At 44.1% G+C, this 21,729-nt stretch overlaps 2 protein-coding genes across 6 annotated transcripts in view; one reads left to right on the forward strand and one right to left on the reverse strand.

The window, feature by feature from the left end:
* prg4a (proteoglycan 4a) overlaps positions 1-1,112 on the forward strand; it is an 18,826-nt gene extending 17,714 nt beyond the window's left edge. Inside the window, exon 13 of the mRNA XM_031877456.1 lies at positions 197-1,112. Within this exon, the coding sequence (XP_031733316.1) occupies positions 197-372 (176 nt within the window). The 3' untranslated portion in view covers positions 373-1,112. The remainder of the gene's footprint in view (positions 1-196) is intronic.
* Positions 750-21,729, reverse strand: part of LOC116399941 (nucleoprotein TPR-like) — a 31,465-nt gene continuing 10,485 nt past the window's right edge. The window contains exons 19-55 of one of the 5 annotated variants that reach the window (XM_031877451.1): positions 21,042-21,176; positions 20,755-20,895; positions 19,593-19,800; positions 19,259-19,455; positions 19,000-19,140; positions 17,516-17,632; positions 17,189-17,392; positions 16,891-17,069; positions 16,003-16,150; positions 15,588-15,725; positions 14,535-14,666; positions 14,291-14,421; positions 13,380-13,590; positions 13,125-13,274; positions 12,324-12,437; positions 12,002-12,106; positions 11,646-11,858; positions 10,987-11,025; positions 10,664-10,858; positions 10,409-10,520; positions 10,108-10,301; positions 9,533-9,606; positions 9,154-9,353; positions 8,848-9,036; positions 8,538-8,650; positions 7,928-8,002; positions 6,301-6,591; positions 6,007-6,208; positions 5,736-5,926; positions 5,054-5,125; positions 4,813-4,904; positions 3,664-3,776; positions 3,432-3,530; positions 3,188-3,329; positions 2,330-2,427; positions 1,369-1,479; positions 750-1,117 (exon numbers count right to left, since the gene is read on the reverse strand). In XM_031877451.1, coding sequence (XP_031733311.1) covers positions 1,062-1,117; positions 1,369-1,479; positions 2,330-2,427; positions 3,188-3,329; positions 3,432-3,530; positions 3,664-3,776; positions 4,813-4,904; positions 5,054-5,125; positions 5,736-5,926; positions 6,007-6,208; positions 6,301-6,591; positions 7,928-8,002; positions 8,538-8,650; positions 8,848-9,036; positions 9,154-9,353; positions 9,533-9,606; positions 10,108-10,301; positions 10,409-10,520; positions 10,664-10,858; positions 10,987-11,025; positions 11,646-11,858; positions 12,002-12,106; positions 12,324-12,437; positions 13,125-13,274; positions 13,380-13,590; positions 14,291-14,421; positions 14,535-14,666; positions 15,588-15,725; positions 16,003-16,150; positions 16,891-17,069; positions 17,189-17,392; positions 17,516-17,632; positions 19,000-19,140; positions 19,259-19,455; positions 19,593-19,800; positions 20,755-20,895; positions 21,042-21,176 — 5,322 coding nt within the window. In that variant the 3' untranslated portion in view covers positions 750-1,061. Of the gene's footprint in view, positions 1,118-1,368; positions 1,480-2,329; positions 2,428-3,187; positions 3,330-3,431; positions 3,540-3,663; positions 3,777-4,812; positions 4,905-5,053; positions 5,126-5,735; positions 5,927-6,006; positions 6,209-6,300; positions 6,592-7,927; positions 8,003-8,537; positions 8,654-8,847; positions 9,037-9,153; positions 9,354-9,532; positions 9,607-10,107; positions 10,302-10,408; positions 10,521-10,663; positions 10,859-10,986; positions 11,026-11,645; positions 11,859-12,001; positions 12,107-12,323; positions 12,438-13,124; positions 13,275-13,379; positions 13,591-14,290; positions 14,422-14,534; positions 14,667-15,587; positions 15,726-16,002; positions 16,151-16,890; positions 17,070-17,188; positions 17,393-17,515; positions 17,633-18,999; positions 19,141-19,258; positions 19,456-19,592; positions 19,801-20,754; positions 20,896-21,041; positions 21,177-21,729 lie in introns of all 5 variants that reach the window. The other 4 variants (XM_031877448.1, XM_031877447.1, XM_031877449.1 and 1 more) reach the window with 4 other exon arrangements.

A 21,729-nucleotide genomic window follows, 5' to 3' on the forward strand; every position in this document is an offset into this window, starting at 1 on the left:
ACATATACATATATATATATACACATACATATACATATATATATATATACACATACATATACATATATATATACATATACATACATATACATATACATACATACATACATATACATATATACATATACATACATACACATACATACATACATACATACATGTGTTTCTGAGGTTGGTGGTCTTGTCTTCCCCGCAGCTTTCTTCTTCAGTGTCCAGATTTCAGGTGACCTGCCAGCACTGACCAAACCTCACCCGTCTGCAGCCCTCGTGCCCATCCTCAGCCCCGTCACCGTGGTAACCAGCGTGGCCGCTCAAAATGCCAACGCTCCCCTGCCGGCCAACTCCATCAGAGTCTGGCTACGCTGTCCCTAGAAGACAAGAGCTTCTGGTGTTTTCTGTCTCAGCACGACAAATTCTACTCAGGAAATATGTCTACTGAGCAATAAGCAACAACTTACTATTTTTCTTTGTTCCAAAAATTTACTTCCATGAATTTATAACTATGTCAACACAAATTTAGACACATAAGAGATAACTTCTGCTAGAGTAAAAGCGTTTCACTTCCCATGGCTGTGTAGTGGGTAGAATTTATTCATTTGGAAGATTTTCAAAAATAATGAACAATAATATAAAACCTAACTAAGATATGGCTGTAATGCCACATCCTTGCACTGCTAATTGAAAAGCCCTGGCTGTTTGTCCTCTCGGTCCACTCAGACTCACTGGACTAATTATACAAAGCACGCATATTCGCTGATACTCATCATTCAACTTTATTGATAAAACAAGTGTATCAACAGCACAAAAGTGGAGCAATACGAAGTTACCAACAAAATGACAACGCTCTCATAGATGAATGATAAACAAAAAATGACAAAACTAAAAACTCTCACAAACAATGTGTCCATAGAACATGTCAGAGAAAGTAACACACACACGTGTAATATCAGGGTTATTGATTTTTGATTGACTATCTCAAAATTCAACAACAAAAATAAAATAACGTGGGAACATAAGCATCGTCTTTTCATTCGGCCGAGTTGATACTGGTGACATCATCATCAGGCGAAGCTCCCTCTGCCCATGGCTCCTCCCCTTCCTCCCCGAAAGAAAGTGCCTGTAAGCACAAAGTGAGGATACAGCAGATTAGCATTGATGACAGAGACGATCCGCTTGATTCCACATCATCACTGCTCGTGATATTATCCCCATCACTTCTGTGTTTATGCTGCTCTCTGCTTATTGCACTTCAATAAACAGCTTCATCATTACCCTTTGAGTGACTGAAGTTTATTCTGGAAGAAGCGGGTCTTAAGAGCCCTGCATCACCTTAACTACCACACCTCCAGGGCTGCTTTAGTCTCTCACCTCTGCGGCTGAGGAACGTCCTGGCCTCGTTCCTCCCTCCCCTGGTTCCTCTGCCCGGCAGGCTGCTCATCAGACTGGGCACGGTGCGCCGCTGAGTGGCGCTGCTGGTGTCTATGAATGAAGAGTTTTAGACTTTCAGTGACAGAACACAAGCTCATCACACGAGGACATGCTATGCATAAGAACACAGCACGCTGCTTACATCCGTCACGTCTACGAGGACAAAGAGAGGCAGATAAAACACAAATGTGACCGGCGGTAAGCCGAGGAATTCAGCAGGATTGTCTTACAACTTTGACCCTTTCACAGTTCATTAAAGTTAATTGTAACATGTTGGTGGACTTGTTCAGCGTTCGGTTGTAGTAAAAGTCGGCTGTTAATTTCTTTTGTTTATGGTAATGATACGATAAGTTTTAAGTTCATCACTAGCCAAAATCAGGATCCTAATCAACAGCACAGTTAACGTGAATTATGGATGCGTCTTGCTTGCTAACCAAGCTAGCGGTAGCGTTAGCCGTGCTAACGGTAGCTGGCTGCAGGGCCCCGCTCCTCCACAGCTCCCCCGCTCATCTGCTTCTTCTCAACATGCTATGATAAGAAGCTAAGAGGATTCCTGTAGTTGAAGTCATCCCTCTCTGAACAAAATGCTGTGGTTTTTACCTATGGATGGAATAAATATTTGATACATAGAATTTTATGTAGTTGTCCTAAATCCTGAAAACAGTGTCGCAGCAGCAACCAAAGTTGGTTGCTGCCTGTAGTTACAATTTATTTTTGCGATGAAAACATTTTAATATGCAGAATATTTTCTGCAGCCCTATTTCATCTCAAACCATGACAACCAAAACAAGTGAAAGGTTGTGTTGTGTTAAACTATGAGAAGTCAGCGCCGGTCTGTTACAGGCCCGATAACGGAGGGTTGTTCGGGTTCAGGGCACGGTCAGTCAAGAGCATCACTCACCAGCGTCCTGGCTGGTAGACGGCAGTGATGCATCATCACTCTGCTGTCCTGTCGGCTCCATGTCTGTTTGGCTCTCCAAAGAGGATTCAATACCAAGACTGGAAAACACAAATACAGTGCTCGTAGAAAAGTGAAAAAAAAAAAAAAAATCCAGTGATCTATTTTCAAAATCTGATAAATTGTGTTTTCTCTTGTGTCGACTTAAGAACAGCCGTCTGGATCATTATTGTGTTTGTTGTTGTAAATCTTATTATGGCTACAGGGGGCTAAAGTGCAGCTCTACTCCAAGCTCTAAATGGAACTACAAGCATTCATGTTGTACCCAACGACAGATTAGTGCCAAATAAAATACATGTCAAGGCCAAAATAAACCCATGACATAAACGTTACATAACTTGCTCTCACATAATATATGAATAATGACTTTAGAGTGCATGGAGTGATTAAAACTCACCTGAAAGAAAATCATTATTTTAGTCCTATGTAGACCATGGAGCAGTTGAACACTTCAGCCTTTTGTGGCCGATACAAATTTTACAACAACAAATACCTGTTTCTTCTGAAAATTAAAAATTAAAGAACTTAGAAAGAATATCATGGCTAACGGTTTTTCTTCACCTTGTTCTTAAGTCATCAACAAAGGAAAGAAAACAATTCAGACCAGACCTAGACAAAGGATCACCAGAATTTATCTTCCTCACTGACCGCTCAGGGCTTCCGTAGTTTACAGCCGAATGGTACAAAATCTTTTTACCACAATTACATCTGACCATTAGGAAACGGTCACACCTCTGCTCCTCTCATATCAGCTGTCTATTTAGAAGACACCTCAGGTCTACACGTTAAGAAGCTGCTCACCCCTCTCCCTCCTGCTCCATGAACACTTCATCTCCATCATCTGCAGCAGAAGCCATCCCTGTGGAGGTGGTTACCATGGGAACCGACTGGGACGCCATGTTGTCGGCACCGTCTGAGGGCAGAGACTCCGTGAAGACCGTCACTGACGGAGATGGAGAGTCGTGATGTAGCACTTGGACTTTAAAGCCATACACAATGAACTGTCATAATGTTCTGTGTGTGTGTGTGTGTGTCTGTGTCTCACCTGGTGCAGCCACTTGTAAGGGTGTGGTGGGGACACTCCTTCCTCCTCCATCTTCATCGTGAGCAGCCAGGAACAGCGGGGACTCATACATCCCCAGACCTTCACACACAGCGGTAGGAAGGCGGACAGGATGAAGTGTTAAAGAATGAATGTCACTGTTTCAGATTAGTTCAGGTGTTCTGTGTGTGTGTGTGTGTGTGTGTGTGTGTGTGTGTGTGTGTGTGTGTAGTACCTCCTTGAGAGGCCAGCTGTCCCAGGTCAGAGTGTGAGGCCGATGTCTGAGGCAGCAGGTCTTCTGGAGGTCCAAACCTGAACCTGGTGGACAGCCCTGCTACCTGAGGAGAACTGAGGAGGTGAAAGACAGACGTGTGAGAGTCACAGTTCATGCATTCGTCCAAGATTATCCAAACAGTCCATAACAGAGGTCAACATTTGTTTTCATAGAGTTTCTAGTTGCTTTTCAAATGAGGTAAACCCAGAGGGGGCAACCCACGGTCCTGAAAAGTGAAGCCGATGCTTCATGTCTTAAAGCTGCATTCTCTCTAGTGTCCATCAGGGGGCAACTCCTCTGGTTGTATAGAAGTCTATGAGAAAATGACTACTTCTCTCTTGATTTCCCAAGAGAAAACATTGTAAACATGAGTTTATGGTCTCAATCTCTAGTTTCAAGTCGTCTTCAATACAGCATGATGTTAATTTAGTACATTGTGGTCCATTTAGAGTCAATGTAGTTAGTAGGTAGAAATATGATTAAAAACAAAGATACAAAGATCTGGGGAAGTCTTAAAATGCAGCATGAGGTGCACTCTAGTTAAACCTGTTAGAAGGATAAAGCAAGAAGCTCATTCTTAATTACTCCCACATTTTGGTCTTTATTTTCCATCACCAGGAACTTCCTGAGGACTCTTTACTGTGAAATATGCTGTCCAGTGTTTTCTTGCAGTGTTGGGGCCTCACTATGAGCTTATTAGAACAAAGACTGCAGGATAGCCAGCAGCCTGATTTGAGTTAAGATTCACAACAACCCCCTGGGAGACGTTAAGTCGCACCTACGTGTGATCTTTTCAACCAAAACCCAACACTGAGAGCTCATTGGACGAGGGTGATAGGCCCCCACACACACACACACATATACCGGTTTAGCTAACTATCTCAGACACGTGTGTGTATAAGCACGGTCTCTATCGTATCCCAACAACAACTTTTGGATGCAAACATTTAGACCATAAGAACCCCCTGATATTCTCAAACATTCACACAGAATCAAACACACCCGTCTATTTAATGATATTCAAGGGTTTAAATGAGCACCAAGTGTTCCAGGGGTGTATATTTTTTATACTATAGTCTGTGTGTGTGTGAGTGTGTGTGTAGATCTTACTGTATAGCCTCAGCAAAGCCATCAGTGCGGTGTGGGACCACCAGAGTGGGAGTACTGGGAACCATTCTGTCGTCATCATCAAAGAAATGTTGCTGCAACACACACACACACACACACACACACACACACACAACACAAACTCACTGCAGATCTATCTACAGCACGCGCTTCACACACGATCCTTTGTAGACCAATAATACAAAGATGTAACAGTACATGTGATCCACACTCCATCTCTTACCATACTGCCTATTCCAGGAGTCAGTTGAGGTCCGCGTCCTACTGATGGTCTGCGCAGCTGAGAGGACTGTCTCTGATGAACAAACACACGTCATCATGGTCAGAGGAGATCGGAACCACTTCATTGAAATTGAGGTTTTTGTTCATAGATTTGTAATTTGTTTTGGGGTGATGTCAGAAAATAGAGGGGGAGGGGACTTTTCTTCGATACAAGTTAGGGGGCATCAAGGGAAAAAGGTCAGGAACCACTGATCTTGACGAAACTCTTCTTCAACATGTTTAAAGACACCATGTTGGAGCGCCTTCGTAGCCGAGTGGTTACAGCGCATGCTGCAACAGCTTCGGTTCCAGCCTTGGACCATTGTTCATGTCATTCCAGTTGGATAATGTCCGATACGTTTCTCAAGATTACCAACCCAGGCTTTAAAGTCGAGATTAGATGCCCATTTAACCATTTTACATAACTTTTGCTGTCATATTGTGTACCTATTTCACAATATATGAAAAAAATAAATACATTTTCTTCCTGTAAAACAAAATATGAAGTGTGATTACGTAAGCTAGTTCCAACAAATAACATCATATTTGGATTATATCTGGGATATCTTGTGTGATAAAGCTACAGCCAAGAATAAATCCGATTTCATTTTTTGGAGTATGTGTGTGTGTGTGTGTGTGTGCACCTGTGTGTGCGGGGGTCCCAGCTCCGGAGCCGGTGGTTGAATGTAGAGCCGTGGTGGGAGGGGGTGCGGGGGCCTACGTGGGTGGGGGAGGCGGGGCATGAGGGAGGGGGAGGGTGCAGAGGAGGTCGGGGGGAAGTGTACGTGGTCTCTGGGGGTGTCGGACTCCGACGTGGCGTCACTGCTGCCCTCATCTAGTAAGACAAGAGGGATTCACGTTAGAAGATTTCAAAAGGAGGAGCTACATGAGTCAGAGGTGACAGGAAGGGCTCACTGCTGTGTGACGCCTCAGAGGGACGCTGCGAGTCGGAGGACGCTCCGCACGCAGTCTCCTCGGGGTTGGAGGCCTCCGACGGCTCGCACTGCCCTCCCTCCTGCTCTGCCTCCCTGCTCTCCTCGTTGTCCTCCTCTCCTCCCCTCATCCCGCTGTCGCCAGCATCATCCTCGTCTTCATCGCCATCCACCTCCTCCTTGTACTGAGGCAGATACAGAATGCGATGTTAATAACTCCAGACAATAGATTAAGCCTGAAAATATTTTTATAATGCGTTAATAAGCAGAACAGCACCCCGTCGTCGTCGTCGTCATCTTCTTCCTCCTCCTCCTCCTCCTCCTCCTCCTCCTCCTCCTCCTCCTCCTCATCTTCCTCTTCCTCTTCCTCTTCACCTTCGCCCTCCTGCTGCTCCTCCCCCTCTTTGCTCTCGTGGCTCTCGCTGTCCGTGTCGATCACGATGACATCCCGAACGATGCTGGAGGCCTCAGAGGACATCAGATCAAAGGGGACAGACTGGGACACGACTTCTTCCTCGATGTCCTCGTCCTCTTCGGCCAACACGGGGAAACAATCCTCTGGAAGTTCCTGCAGCCCAAACGTGAACCCGTTATTGAGTATCGTCTTCAGATCCTCGTCACTACATTCTAATCTCAACCACTACAGCTATTGACTTACGTTAAATGTTTGTGGAATAGTCATCTACTACTACACTGACTAGAACCATTTGTTTTACTGGCTTCATGGTTCATGGCTTGTTACTGTTCTCTTAGTGCCCGTCATTAAAGACTAGGTAATTACAGGCCTATTGCTTTGCCAGCGTACTGTCAAAAGTCAGAGAAAGAATCCTGCTGGACAGACTATATGAGTTTATTAACTCCACAGAGAACCAGTTGGGTTTTAAAGCCAAACATGGCACTGACTTGTGTATATATGCCTTAAAGGAAGTAGTCAACAAATACAGACGTAAAAACTCATCAGTTCTTATGTGTTTTATTGATGCCTCGAAAGCTTTTGATCGTGTTAATCATAGAAAGTTGTTTTTCAAACTGAGCCAAAGAGGTGTCCCCATATACATTGTGAGAAGTCTGGCTTACTGGTATGCTCACCAGACTACACAAGTAAAATGGGGTAGAAGTGTCTCAGCCCCATTTGGGGTTAACAATGGTGTCCGACAAGATCTGTTTAATCTATATATTGATGATCTGTCCAAGAAATTGAAAGCCTGTAATACTGGTGCATGATTGGGAATACTCTGGTTAACCACATTATGTATGCAGATGATCTCGTGATTTTTAGTCCATGTAGCGCTGGTCTTTCTAACCCCAACCCTTTTTTTTTAAAGATTGTCAATGTCGTGGATAAATATTTAGCTGATTTCAACAATGCGGATGCGACGGAAGATTTCAGAACAAGACTTCTCTGAAGAGGACACCCAATAACAAACAGACAGATCAAACCTATTTCTCTGTAGGATTCTCTCCATAATGTTGTCAGACACCTGGAATCTGAGCCCGTCTGTTGCAAAAACAAGCACTTAGTGGTCGTATATTGATGGATTACATTACAGCACGTTGCAGAGTTCTCCCTCAATACCGGACAAATTTAAAAAATGATGATGTTCCTTTGACACACAAACATGGGAATATAGGGTCCAGGTTGAAAATAAATTACCCTTTAAAGCTTGATATCTACTTCAAATGTTTGAGAACACTATATTGCCAAAAGTAAGTCTACTCTCTTTGTCTACTTCAGTCAGCCCCATGCTTGAATTTACATGTTCATCTATCACATATGGAGCTTCAGTCTGGTAACCAGGAACACTTTTAGTGGAGGTTGTGGATTGCAAACAGGTAAGAAATACAACAGAGTAGTCAAATAAAAAGCTAGAATTGATATCTTCAATTTGTCATTGGTGACTGACCTGACTGTCGTCTGGTGAATCCTGTCGTTCTCCTTCATCCCTCAGCTCTCCTTCAATCTCCTCATCACATTCAATCTGAAACACGACAAATTACAGACCATGTGTAACACAGTTTATACGTTAATAATGAATGCATTGGACGATTGTCAAAAAACAGAAGTTGGTTCAGCAGCTCCTTTAGTGATGCATCTTGACTTTCTTCCTGAGACAACAATATTCCTGAATTTGTGTTACACTACTGCCGGTCGTGCAACTGTTGAATTGAGCTTTTAGAGGCTAAACGTCAGATTTATGCTTGATGCAACCTTAAAGGGATAGTTTGGCTTTTTTTTAAGGTGTGTTTGTATGAGGTTCTTCTCCATAGTCAGTGTTTCACTACAGTAGATGGAGTTTATAGAAACAGACAGGAGCAAAGTAATGTACTGCTGTGGACGTATTTTAGACACCTGAAAACATTATCACATTACTTTAAATGTATGCTATATTTAGAATATTTTCACTGCTTTTCTGTCAAAAAACACATTATCGCAATATATACATACATACACACATACATACATATACACACACATACATATAGAAGATTAACAGGCAGTCTGTGTGTGTTTACCTGCAGTGCTATCGATGGTTTTAGTCTTAGTTTTTTCATGGTCGGAGGGTTGTGTGAACTCTCTGGTCTGCTCTCCTCTTCCTCGTCCTCTTCCTCTCTGCCTCGCTTTGAAGCTACTTTAAACACACACACACACACACACACACACACACACACACACACACACACACACACACACTAGGATATCAGTTAACAGAGTTAAACTGTTCAGCTGATAGCCAGTCGGACATCTTCTTTCCCGTTTGTGTGATTAATGGTTATCTGTACAGTTGCTGAGTTGCTGGTGAGTTTGGGACGAGGTCCTGCTCACCTGTTCCACTCAGGGATGACGAAGTGGACGGTCGCTCTGCCTCCATACTGGGGCCTGCGTCCTGATTGGCTGCCTGCTGCTGGGTGGGCTGGACAAATGCTGTGGCCTGGGTGCTGGTTGGCTGAGTTATTGACGTGTTCACCAGACTGGAGCTGGTGGAGTGTACAGAGGCTCCCGAACTCATCAGCGCTGTGGAGGGGGTTTTGAAACGTTGTATTACACTTTAAAGTAACATTCAACCATCACCAACTAGAATCTACTATCTTATACTATTATTTTCTGTTTCTTTTCATCTCTTGCCCTCACCCTCTTGGCTGTCAGTCTGTGTGGTCGGCATGACCGTGGCAGTAGGTGTTGGGACGGGGACGGTTGCCGGGGTAACCATTGGCCGGATGCTGGCCCGGGGTGTGGCCTTGCTGCCAGGGGAGGGGCTAGGCTTGCTGCTCGGAGACGGAGTGCTTGTGGTGGGGCGGATGTTGGCAGTGGGAGGATCAGACAGGCTGGAGCTGACGGACAAGTTGGTATTACAGTTTTTCTATTTAGCTGTGAACAACTTTAAGCTCTTATAACTCATAATTGAGCCATTTTAATCTGGCTCCGACTACTTTTTAAATAATATCTGTGTTTATAAGTATTCACAAGAGTGTCTGGTGTTTGTGCATGTGTGTATGTCTCCATTAGTTACCTTCCTCTGTCCTGGGCAGGACTCTTCAGAGATATCTGTCTCTGGTCTGCAGATCTGGCCTGATCACTCCCCCCCTAAGTACAGATACAGGTTTGTAAAAAGTGGACATTGTAACACAGAGCTATTCGAGTTACAGAATTAAGCCATGATGTAACGAGCAAAAAGTAGTCATATTTCAAGAAGAAATATTTTGAATTTTCTTAAATAATATTTTGAGGAAAAAGTCATCATTTTTGGGGAATAAAATCTAAATAGTTTTGAGGGAAAAAAAACTCAATAAACATGTAGAAAAAAAACATGTAGAAAAAAAACAGTTTATAATAGTTTGGAGAAGGAAAACAAATAAATTCTTATACTAGAAAAAAAGACATAATAGTTTGGAAAAAGTCATAATATCTTAATAAAGATAGGTTGCTTGGATAACATGTGTGTTTCCTCACAGTTGTGTTTGGCTTGAATGAACCAGAAACTGAAATCCTCGCCGTGTCACCCGCCCACAAGCCCACACACACACACACACTTTTGGTGAGACAAAGTGATCTGATGAAAAGCTCTGCGGCCTCCATGTCCCCTACCTTTGCTCCACTCGGGTCCTGTGGCTCCTCTCTGGGCTCCGACTGTGCTTGGGTCTCTCTCAGCTCCCTCAGCTCTCTGTCCAGCCGAAGAATTCGTCCTTCGTACTGAGACTTGAGGGCGCTCATTCTCACCTCCAGCTCCTCCTTGCTCTGTTTCACCTCCTCTATCTCCCGACTCAGCTGCTCCTTAGCACCTACGGGTTAAAATGTAAAACTCAAGTTCCTCTTCGGCTAATGTAGCTTCTTTGTTCAGCTGTCCTTCATCAGCATGTTTTCAATCTCCGAGCATAAGTTAACTCACCGTTTAGTTGGTTGATTTTGGTCTTGGCTCCCATGAAGACCTTCTTAGTCTTCTCCTCTTTTTCAGCGATCTGCTTTCTGAGCTGCTCCTCTGTGTTCTTGCTCTCAGACAGCTGCAGTGGGAACAACAGAGTGTTAGAACAGACTGCACAGTACTGGCTCATCGCTCTTTACTGTTAAATAGCGAGAACGTAAGGGTGTCAATAGAGAAAATAACAACAGTTTGATTTAAAATGATTTGGGGATTTGGGAGCACCTCTTCTCTGAGTTTTGCCAGCTCCTCTTGGAGCGCCTGGTTAGCGTCACTAGCAGCGTTAGCGTCGCCGGGCTGGTTGGACTGGGAACTCTGGCTCTGGTTAGCCGGCGTGACCCGGCTAGCTTCATTAGCCTGGTTAGCCTCCGTTACCTGCTCCTGCAGACGCTTGATGTCTGCCTCACGCTCGCCAACCAGCTGACAAAGAGGATTCATAGAGTACGGGAGACGTTATGGAATTAAAAAAGGTCTTTAAATGCAACAGTGCTGATTTATCAACACATAACAGAAATCATTGGACTGCTAGTTAAAACACTTTTCCCCACCTTCTGCTGGCTGTCCAGGCGGCCCTGAATTTCAGTCACCTGTTATGAGGTAAGCACAGACACACTGCTTATTAGTTTGAATATTGCACAAAAAAAACTGGTTTAAATGAAACAGCAGCAACTTTTTGCCAAAAAGAAAAGACATTTTTGTTCGGTAGCTTGCTTCTATGTGCAGCCGCATTATGACTTAAACAAGTATTTATTAAATATGCTAGAGAGAAATGCAAACAGAATGTGTGCAGCTTGAATAACAAAGTTTGCTGCTATGTTTGGGAACAGAGTTAACATCTTACACCGTCAACGGTCAATTTTTAACATAAGATAAGAGAGACTGAATTTGGGTTGTTGCAGCACTAGGACAGGGTTTATAGAGATGTAAAGGCATTCAACTATTTTTCACTTTGATTCAAAGATGAGTCACAGCACGTGCACTTTGCATCAGCGACTACATTTGAATGGCTGTTTGGAAAGAGTCGCTCTTCACTGAAGGATGCTGAGGTAACTGCTGTGTTTTCCATTGAAAATCTGTCAAAACATGAGCAGTGCCTCCTACAGTGTATGAGACAGAACTATAAATGCCATCTAAATGCAAGAATGTATATGTATAAATATAAGTAAATATTGAAACAAAAACAAAAAAACATCCCAAAGACACGCACCTTGCTCTCTGCTTGGCTGAGCGCCATCTTGAGGTTGCTGACTTCCTGGTTGTGGCTCTGCCGACTGCTCTGGTGGGTCTGCTGTAGCTCTTTCTGATTGGCGAGGTTCTGCTGAAGGGCCTCTTTAGCCTGCTGGAGCTCCCTCTGGATCTGCTGAATCTGGTTCTGACGGGCCTGGGATTGAGACTGAGCTGATTTCAGCTGGTTCTGTACCTTTAAACCAGAGGAGGAGATTAGGCTGGTAGCATGGGTCTGATGTCGCTACGACATTACAAATAAACAGAATGTTTGCTGTAAATGCAGTGAGTAGCTTTGTGTCAGGTGTATCTGTGTCCTTGTTCTGCGCCTCTTCTTACCTGCTGGCTGTGGGTCTTGGCTTGCTGAAGCTCCTTCTGACTCTGGGTCAGCTGGTTCTGATTCTGCTGCAGTTGAGTCTGGATCTGGGACAACTGGGACTGGACCTATAGCCGCAAAGATGTGACAATGAATCCTGTGATTTCTGCCCGTCTCATGTATATTCCTCACTAAATGATGAGCTAGCTATATGTACTGTTCTCTGTCCCCCTTTAACCCGCTATGAAACCTTCCACACTGCTGTTTTTGCCACCTAAACCTCTCTAAATCCTTGGCAATATACAGACTTAATCATAGTTTAATAACTCGAATAAGCTCAAGGACCTGTGTCAGCTGGTTCTGTTTCTGCGTCAGCTGGTTTTGGACCTCCTGGAACTTATCCTTGCTCTGCTGGATTTCCTTCTTGGCCTCCTCCAGCTCCTGCTGGGTCTTCTGGGCCTGGTTAAGAGGAAAATATCACAAAAATAAAATCTACTGACACTTTCTGACAATTAAACTAAAGCCATGTTTGTATGTATTTGATGTATTGTAGTCCAACAAAATCCTGAGATATGTGTTCTTATGTATCGACGATAGGATAAGAGCACGTTACTAAAGTCCATTTTCCACTGCCGGATCTTTCCCCAGGGACTAGGAACCTTTTGAGGAACTCATTGCGTTTGGACTACAAGGAACCAGCTTGTAAAACAGAGAGTCTACATCAATGCTGACTCAACCAGAGAACCGAAAGATGCTCAATATCAAAGATGACGCATCACAAGCTCCGACAATGGTTTGAAGTAGTGTACACATCCTGTCTCCTGAGTAGGCGTGGTCATGACGTGTATTTATTTCTATTTTTTCTTATAATTTCTCTACATTATATATTTATTTTCTAGAATGGCAGCAACTGTAATGTAACCCCATTTCCCCTTCGGAGATCAATAAAGTGTTTCTGATTCTGATATGTAATTAAAGTTTCCTTGAGAGAGGGAAGTTCGTCAGAAGCTTGCCACTGTATGTGTTTGTACCCTCCACCTTAAAGACGGCCCCTTCATTCAGCTGCGAGCGAGAGTGTACAGACTTTTACACCGGCCTGTTGATCTATCATTTGATGTTGAAGGCCTAAAATGTCTTCCTGCTCACCTCCTCCAGCTTTTCCCGCGCCTCCTCTTTCAGTGCGCTCAGCTCCTCTACAGTCTTTTTGAGCTCCTCCTTGGCTTTAGTCACTTCCTGCTGCTCCGCCGGGCTCGGTCCCGCCTCACTTCCTGCTTTAGCAGCAGTTTCCTCAACCAGCTGCAGCACACAAGACACACACACAAAGCTCATTATTACAATTTTCATCCCCACTAAACTTCTTGTCTACTTTAAGTCTTTAAACATGTGTGACTGCAGTCCCACCTTGTCGTGCTGCGCTTTGAGCTCGTCGTACTGAGTCTTGTAGCGTCGTCCGATCTTCTTAACCTGGGTGATGGTCTTGTTCTTCTCCAGAATGTCCTTGTTTTTCGTTTCTATGTCTTTCTTCAGAGCGTCTCTCTCCGACGTCAGATGGGCCACAGAGTCTCTGAAGGCCTGCAGCTGAGACTGAGCCGAGTTACTGCTGACGCTGGTTCTGATGCGCACACACACAGCAGGGTTAGGTTCGTTACAAACCACAGGACATGGACCACAGATATGAGACCCAAATAAACACGGTGTATCAGGGCCATTGTAGGTAAAAAAATACATATAATAATAAAATAATTATTTACTAATATTAATAATTATAATAAATATTGCAGTGTTCTGTGTGGTGTGATGAGGTTGACCAAACCGATGTGGTTCCTCAACAAACCAAAACAACACAATTTTCCAGGTTTTTTTCTTCTCTATTTTTTACTTACTGTGAATATTAACCCCCTCCCCCATCATTTTGTTAGTTTCATGTTTTAGCTACAATGACCATATAGTGTCGTGGCATACAGTTACTTTGTGTTTTGTAAAAACTAGTGCTGCCCACTCTTAGTCGACCTATCGGTTGTTTTGGTCTCAGTTGACTTTTTTCATGCTTTATGACGCATTTCCAAGAAACACGAGCACATCTCTGTTAAAGACAAGATTTTCAGTGGTGCTTTTGTGCGATTCTTCGTGGAGAAACTCAGTTTGTCGATTAAATCAACTTATCAATTAGTCGTGCTGTTCAACTAAGAATTTCTCTGGTCCAGGACAGGCCGAGGTAAAACCAGGATATTTCAATGGTTTGTCAGTCTTTATGTTGTTGTTGCATCCAGGCTGATGGTGTGTGTGTGCGTGGTCTCAGTGGGCTGCTCTACCTCGCCAGTTCAGTCTTCAGCTTGGCCGTCTCTTCAGCCAGCTGTGTGATGCGTCTTTGCTGAGCTTCTCGCTCAGTGGTGACTTTCTGTCGCTCCTCAACGTCGCCGTCTTTCTGTTGGCTGACCAGTTGCTGTGGAGGGACAGTCAGTCGAGTTAAAGACAAACTCAAATACTAACTGTAGAAATTTGTAGAGAAGACTGTGCAGTAGCGATGGGACGGTCGGACGTTAAACACGCAGTTACCTGTGTTTTGGCCTTCCAACGTTTCAGGTCTTCCTCCAGTATCCTCCTATCAGCCTGCAGGGAGCCATTTTTCTCAGACAGCATGGACATAGAGTGATGTAGTGGGCTGATGTCTGCCTGGAGCTTAGTAACCTGACAGAGAGAGACAGATGTGAGCTTCACTCAAGTTTAAGAGCAGCTGCAGCTTCACCCAGTGGTGGAGGTGGTGTGATGCAGAAAAGAGAATAGCTCTCCAGATGAAAGACAAGGTGACTGAGGAACTCGACACTAATAATTGTCCAACCTGCCTTACGAATATACAACACATCACTAGCGAGACGTTTTACTGTAAAAGCAAACATTATTGTTATGATTAAATTCAAAATAGGGCTGCATTTGAGAGGTAAACTGCACTGGGCCATTATCACCTGATGGCATCAGCACCACTGAGCTAGCTAACCATTAAAGTTTACATCTGGCGCCGTCACGTGCATGAGCCTCCAGTCCTTGAGTAGATGCACGCTTCCTTCTTCATGGTGATACTGTTTGCAGGTGTAGTTCGGTAGAAAGTAAATAGTTCCTACATGAAACTGCTCACTACAAGGTCTGTGGATTATCTCGAGTAACCGGGTCATGATTTCTAGAAAGAGACGTTGCTGTTGAGCGCCACAAGCTGAATGCCATCTAGTGCCATTACACTGGAGAGAAGGCAGACATCTCTACGGCCGATACCTCTAACATTCAGCAACTCGCACCAAAACTATGTCGAGTTATAAATAGCACTACAAGGTAAGAGGAAAAATGTGTATTTTCAGTTTTGTGGTGAACTGTCCCTTTAACGATATAGATTAAAAGGTTTGCTCGTCTAGTTCCAACCTTACAAACCGATACGAGCAAACACTCTTGCTATTTAAGGAACTTGAGCCAGAGAGATGTTCAGGGACCAAGAAGCTGTTCAGCATGGACAGATTCTCTGATAACCACAAAAGTAATACAAATTAAATTTAGCCACAGCTGACCACGAGAAAAAGGGAGACACAGGACGAACCATGAGGTGCAACACTTGATTCTTACTTTAGCCTGGGCTTGCTGCAGCTCCTGTTGCAGTTTGTCTCGGTCCATTTTCAGCATCCTGGTGGTTTCTTGCAGAGTACTGATGGTCTCCAACTTCTTCAGCTGCTCCTCCTGCTGGGCCAGAGTCTTGGCTGTAGCCTGAGCCAAGGACGGACGGGGACACACAGATGCATTATGAATAACAGTATTCCGTCGTGCCATATTTGCCCTTTTTAGCCTCAAGTTAGCATGATTCATTTACCAAAGGCAATGCCCTCCGTCACAGCCTGAAAGAGCAAGTAGGATGTATTTGTTCAAATCCTTAATGACATATTTCAGATATATATTTTTCCTCTGCAAAAACAGTGAGTCCTCACTGCTTATCACTTCGTTATCCACCACCAGTCTTCCACCCCTCCATTGCTTCGTTTCCTACCTGCATCTTCTCCCTCTCTGCATTCAGGGCTTCCTGCAGCTCCTTCAGTTCTCTGTCTTGGTGCTCCACTCGCTGTCTGTAGCGAAGGGCTTCTGTGTCGGACGCCTCACACTGAGCCAGGGCGATGTCTTTCTCACGCCGCACAAACCTACAACACACACACACACATTTCAAACTCAACCTGAAACTTGTTAAGAGAGAGAACGGGTTTAATCCGCCTTCCATTTCTACAAAAAACTGTTTATGTCAACAACCTTAAGCCCTTCTCTCAAGTATTTAAGGTATAATATGCAACTTTTCTCTAAAACTGACTCGATCTATGTTCTATAATTTGTTGAGTTGTGTACTTAAATTATCCCAATTTTCAAACCTGAGAAATCTGTATTTTAATTGCCGTCATATCCCCTTTTGTACATGCAGAAGCTGTCACGAATTAACTTTTTATCCAGTTTCAAGACACATTTTTGCAATATACATTTTAGATCTTGGTGGTTTTGAACTATATATTTCAACCCAATGAAGGATTTAAGTCATCAGAGAAACTAGCTGAGCAAATGTTCAGCTCTCAGTCCCTCTGGGACGTCCTGTGTCCTCCACACAACGTCGAAGAAACAACGATTTTGAACATGAAACTGCTTCATTCAGTGTTGTTTTAGTTAATCAGCAGGTCTGCTTGTTTCAGAGAGGAGACACCCCTGTGGTAAAAAAAAAAACAACAACTCCTGAATGACGAACACTGAAGGAATCCCATGACCCCTCCGCTTTATCAAGATGACACAAAACGCCGTCCTTGGTTATCGTTTTGATGGAGACACCCAGTAGCGGCAGAAAATGACAGATTGTGCGCTCGAGGCTAACACACAGCCACCTTTGGTGTTGCTTTATTACCCGAGTATTTCTAGTATCTGCTCAGTGGTCTTCCCCTCCTCACTGAATGACAGGTCCAGCTGCTGCTGCTGGTTTTGCTGCTGGCGGCTCCTGGAGGCCATTTCATCCATCTGTTGGTGCAGGAGAGCGTTCTGCTTCCCCAGCTCCACACAGCGACGGGTCTTATTGGTCACGTCCTCCTGAAGGAGAGAGTTATGACCAATCACAAACATTCAGGAGGCTTTTGCGACACACTTTGTGATCATTTGAGTTATTGATCATTTTTCTAGACATGCTTGACAAACACTCGTCGTCCCACCTTCATCTGTCGCTCCGCCGTGTTCAACACCACGGTTTTCTCCTGCAGGACGGACAAGGTCTTGTTCAGCTGCTCCTCCAACTCCCTCCTACGTGCTGCGTCTTGCTGTAATCTTTTCTTCAGCTCCTGGAGGGCCTCCACGTCCGCGGCATGAAGCATGAGCTCCCGCTCGTACTTGGCCTGCGCCTCTCCAGCTAGCTTGGTCTATGAGGAGGAGGACGGACGGGACACGGCTTCATGTAGAGTGTGATGTGGTCACGATATATAAGCTAAGTGGTCTTGACTGAGGTTAATAACCAGCATGAATGTGTGTGTGTGTTAATGCACCTGCAGCAGGCTGTCCTGTATGGCCTTCTGCTCCAGTGTGACAGCAGCAGCAGCTCTCTCCAGCGCCTCCTGCTGCTCTGCCTGGCTGGACTTCAGACTGCGCTGCAGCTCACACACCTGGACAACACAGCGGGGACAGTAAACGCAGACACTGAAAGGTCGAATAATAGTCATACGATCTCTTTGACTGACTTATCAAGAGATTTATAGTAAGTTAAACTATTCCTCCTGTGTCATACAGATGAATGGAGTCATGCCAAAGAGGCGGATAACAGTTATTTTAATCATATAATCAGGATTCCCCACCCCCCATTTAATTGATTCATTGTTCAGTCCCCCGTGTCCTAGAGGTTGGGGTGTTCTTTCCCCTATATTTCTTTTCTTAAATTGTGACCAAGATAAATACTGCACGGGACATTTTACAGAGTGCTGTCTTGTGGACAAACCCTGTAATAGTGACACAGTTTCTAAATTGCCTCATTGGTTTGGCATTTCAGAACTGCTATTCTGTTTCCTTATTGCAAGCATATACACAGATACAGTTTGTGGACAACTGGCAAGTTGAAGTCCAGTATTCACTCTCGACTAGGGGTGGGGAAAAAAATCGATACAGCATAGTATCGCGATATTTTGCGTGGCGATATTGTATCGATACACGGACGCCAAGTATCGATCTTTTATTATATAAACTATTTAAAAAAACCCAAAAAAAAAACAAGACCTCACCAGTTGTTTTCTGGTGAGGTCAGCAAAGGTCCCGGGTCAGCGTGATTGGTAGGAAGTTGGTCAAAACAAAGATAGAGACATCTGGCCTCACAACGGGGTTAAATCTGCCAACAGTAGCCAGGCTCATGGGGAGAGTGCAGCGCATAACTGTCTCTCTGCCCTCAACGTCCACGCATCGCAAGTTATACTGAATTATATAACTCTTATATCCTACTTATATAAGTTATAGTTCATATACTGAGTCCACACATTTGCATTTAGTTAAGTTGGACTATGTAGTAATACAAACAGTTCAGTTTGTCAGGTTCATGCAACATTTATGACATTGTTGGTCTGTCTGCTTGACAATCCTATTTTGCTGCAATAAAAATGATTGAAGTGAGATGAACAGACTGAAAACTTTATCTTATTAGATAAAACATGTTGACACAGTTTTCCTTTGGGGATATAATTTGAAGTTGAAAAAAGTAATAAATCGCAATATAGGCCTATGTTATCACAATACTCAGAATATCGCAGTATTGTGATAATATCGTATTGTGACCTAAGTATCGTGACCTAAGTATCGTATCGCGGGATCTCTGGTGATTCCCACCCCTACTCTCTACTAGCTCCTGAGAAACATATCAGTCTCTTTAGCTGCTCGGTAAAGCCGAGAAGGAGCTGCAGCCCCGGGTGACCATTTTCTGTATGTTCATCCCTATGAGCGACGCCTCACATTACACATGTTCAAATATTGTTATCATCGCTTGGCTTACTTGTTTTTCCACTGCGTCCACGGCCTTCCTCCTCTCTTCTCGCTCCTGCTGCTTCATTTTCTCCCCCTCTAAAATCCTCTTCTCCAGCTGCTTCTGCACCTCCTCAGACTCCTTCAGCCGGCGCTCCAGAGGGCAGCGGGACTAAAGGATGGATACATGCGTGAGCAGTATAGAAAGAGAGTAGGAGAAGACAAAGAAGACGGCGGAGAACAACCGAGTGTTGTTGAATTACTAAGGAGAACGAGTCAAAGAGCCATACCTCCTTTTCTTTCTTCAGACTGTCTTCCAGACTCAGTACCACAGCCCTGTACTGCTCCACAGTAGCGTTGGCGTTCTTCAGCTGCTCCGCCAGTTCTCCCTTTTGTTCCTCGGCAGTACGCAGGAGGCTTTTCACCTCTGCAAGCTCATGCTCCGATTGGCTGAGCTGCTGGGAGGCTGCCGGCACTGGAGAGCGTACTGAAGGTAAGCAGAGACAAAAAAAGAAAAAAGACCTGTTAAAACTCACGGTGCCAGTGATTGCACGAGTTCCTGTTACCCGTCCACAGACAACAAACACGGTCCTCGGCCCTTCATTACTGAGTGATGCCATTTACCTCGGAGTGGCCCTCTGAGGGCTGCAGCTCTGGAGGCCGGGGGGGCGGTGGTGTTGCCGGAGGCAGCAACGGCCTCAGAGGATGACGCGGAAGCCAGCTGGGCTTTCAGTGCTGCCACCTGCTGTTCAGCACCGCGCAGCAGCTCCCTGGTCTTCTGCTGCAAGGTGTTCTGGGTCTCCAGCTGTTTCTTCGCTTCCAACAACTGGGCCTGCCGAGGAGGTGATAGCAACAAGATAAGTTTACATGCTGTGTTCAACAACACTTATTTAAGAGAAAGCATCACCGTTCAAAAGTTTGGAATTAGCTGTTGTATTAAAGTTTTTCTTCTTTTTCCTAAATAACATGTTCAACAGAGATTTTTTTTAAACTGTATTATTCAGACACTAGATGTTTTTTTCACTTCTGAAATAGTGCTGACCCTGAGCTAACCTATTTCTATTGTGCAGTTTGAAGAAGAGCTTTGCTAAAGCAACATGTTGCCTTTTAATTCCAGCTTGTTCTAGGCTGCCGTTATTGTGAAACTCTTGACACTGAAACAGGAAGTTGTTCCCGTTTATTCCGCACACATTGATGCTAAGCTTCCCGTTTCTTTTACCAACGACTGCTGATGTCTTCTCTTCTTATTCAACTGTTGGTCTTTGCCTCTTTCAGCCCTCTCAGTCGTCAGTGTGTTGTACAAAACAAACCCTTTATACAAAACAACATCTATTTGTAAAGAGGACTTCCTGCATCCTAAAGCATGAAAGAGCTGTAAAACATACGAGACTAGTCCTTTGAAGACATCCAACTGGACGCAATCAAGTTTTTGTAGGGCAGCTGTGGCTTGGTGGGTAGCGCGGGTTGTCCTTTCACCACAAGGTTGGTGGTTTGATCCCGGCACCTTGAGCAAGACACTGAACCCCAAGTTACTCTCTGGGCATTTTACAGCAGCCCACTGCTCCTAAAATGCTATGGAGGGGTTAAATGCAGAGGACCAATTTCATGTATATATGCAACAATTAAAATAATAATAATTTGAAAAATTGTTTTAAGTTTAAGTCTTTTAAATAAGTCTTTATTTATTTTTTTTACATTTTATTTAGTTTTGTGGCAGGAGATGAAACATTTTTGATTGGTAGTGTTTGTGCAGAGATCATGTAAATCATGTAAATATTCTACGTACATCCATGGTGCGCCCAAGGGCGTGTCTCTGTGCCACTTCCTGGTCCAGCCTGGTCTTCATTGAAGCCACTTCTGCCTCCAGACTCTCGATCTTGTCGTTCAGCCGCTGGCGGGTCTGTGACTCTGTCCGCTCCATGGTCAACTGGACCAGAGTGAGAGAGGAGAGGAAACTGGTTCAAATCAGGGAGCTCACCGGGATGTTTGGTAACAGAATAGAGTGGAACGACCGTCACCGATGATTGTGTTAAATCTAAGTCACACAGTCCACACCGGTGCATGACACGGTACCTGTATGGACTTGAGGTTGGTGAGCAGCAGGTTCTGGTTCCGTTGCTCAGCAAGCACGGCTTCCTTCTCTCGACTGAGTCGACTCTCTGCTCGTCTCAACATGTCTCTCTCTTTGGTCAAGTTCTCGACGCGCACCTGCAGACACAGAGGGGAAATAAACAAGTTTACACCGAGAGAGCGCTGGTGGTTATGAATGGATGTGACCAGAGGGAGAGATCATCACTTTGAGTGGTGGGTGTTCCCTACAAGAGGTGTGAAACAGTTCACCTGTTTAGTCAGACTTTACAACAAAAGAAAACTGCTGATTGGCCAAGCTCTCATGGGATCATCTGCTAGAAGGAATATCTCATGTCCTATTTCTGGTCCACTCGAGTAACTGTGTGCATCTCCTGATGTTTAACGAATAGGTATTCATGTATGGAAGAATAATGTTTAACTTGGAGTGAAAATTCTACAAGTGAGTCAGCATTTCCTGTAGAGATGCACAGATTGCAATTTTCTTGTAAAAAAGTCTGACCTGCTGATTCGGATTTTCTTTCTTTGTAAGAAATATAAGTGACATAAACAAACATTTTAATTAATGAATCTGTATTTTCATGTAGATCAGGGAAGACTCAGAGAAGATATCATTCTACACTGTGTACGTAGGCCTTTTATAGATGTATTATCTTATTATCTATTTATTTAC

This window comes from Anarrhichthys ocellatus, unplaced genomic scaffold (assembly GCF_004355925.1).
Source record: "Anarrhichthys ocellatus isolate YVR2014 unplaced genomic scaffold, GSC_Weel_1.0 scaffold137, whole genome shotgun sequence".
NCBI lineage: Eukaryota > Metazoa > Chordata > Actinopteri > Perciformes > Anarhichadidae > Anarrhichthys > Anarrhichthys ocellatus.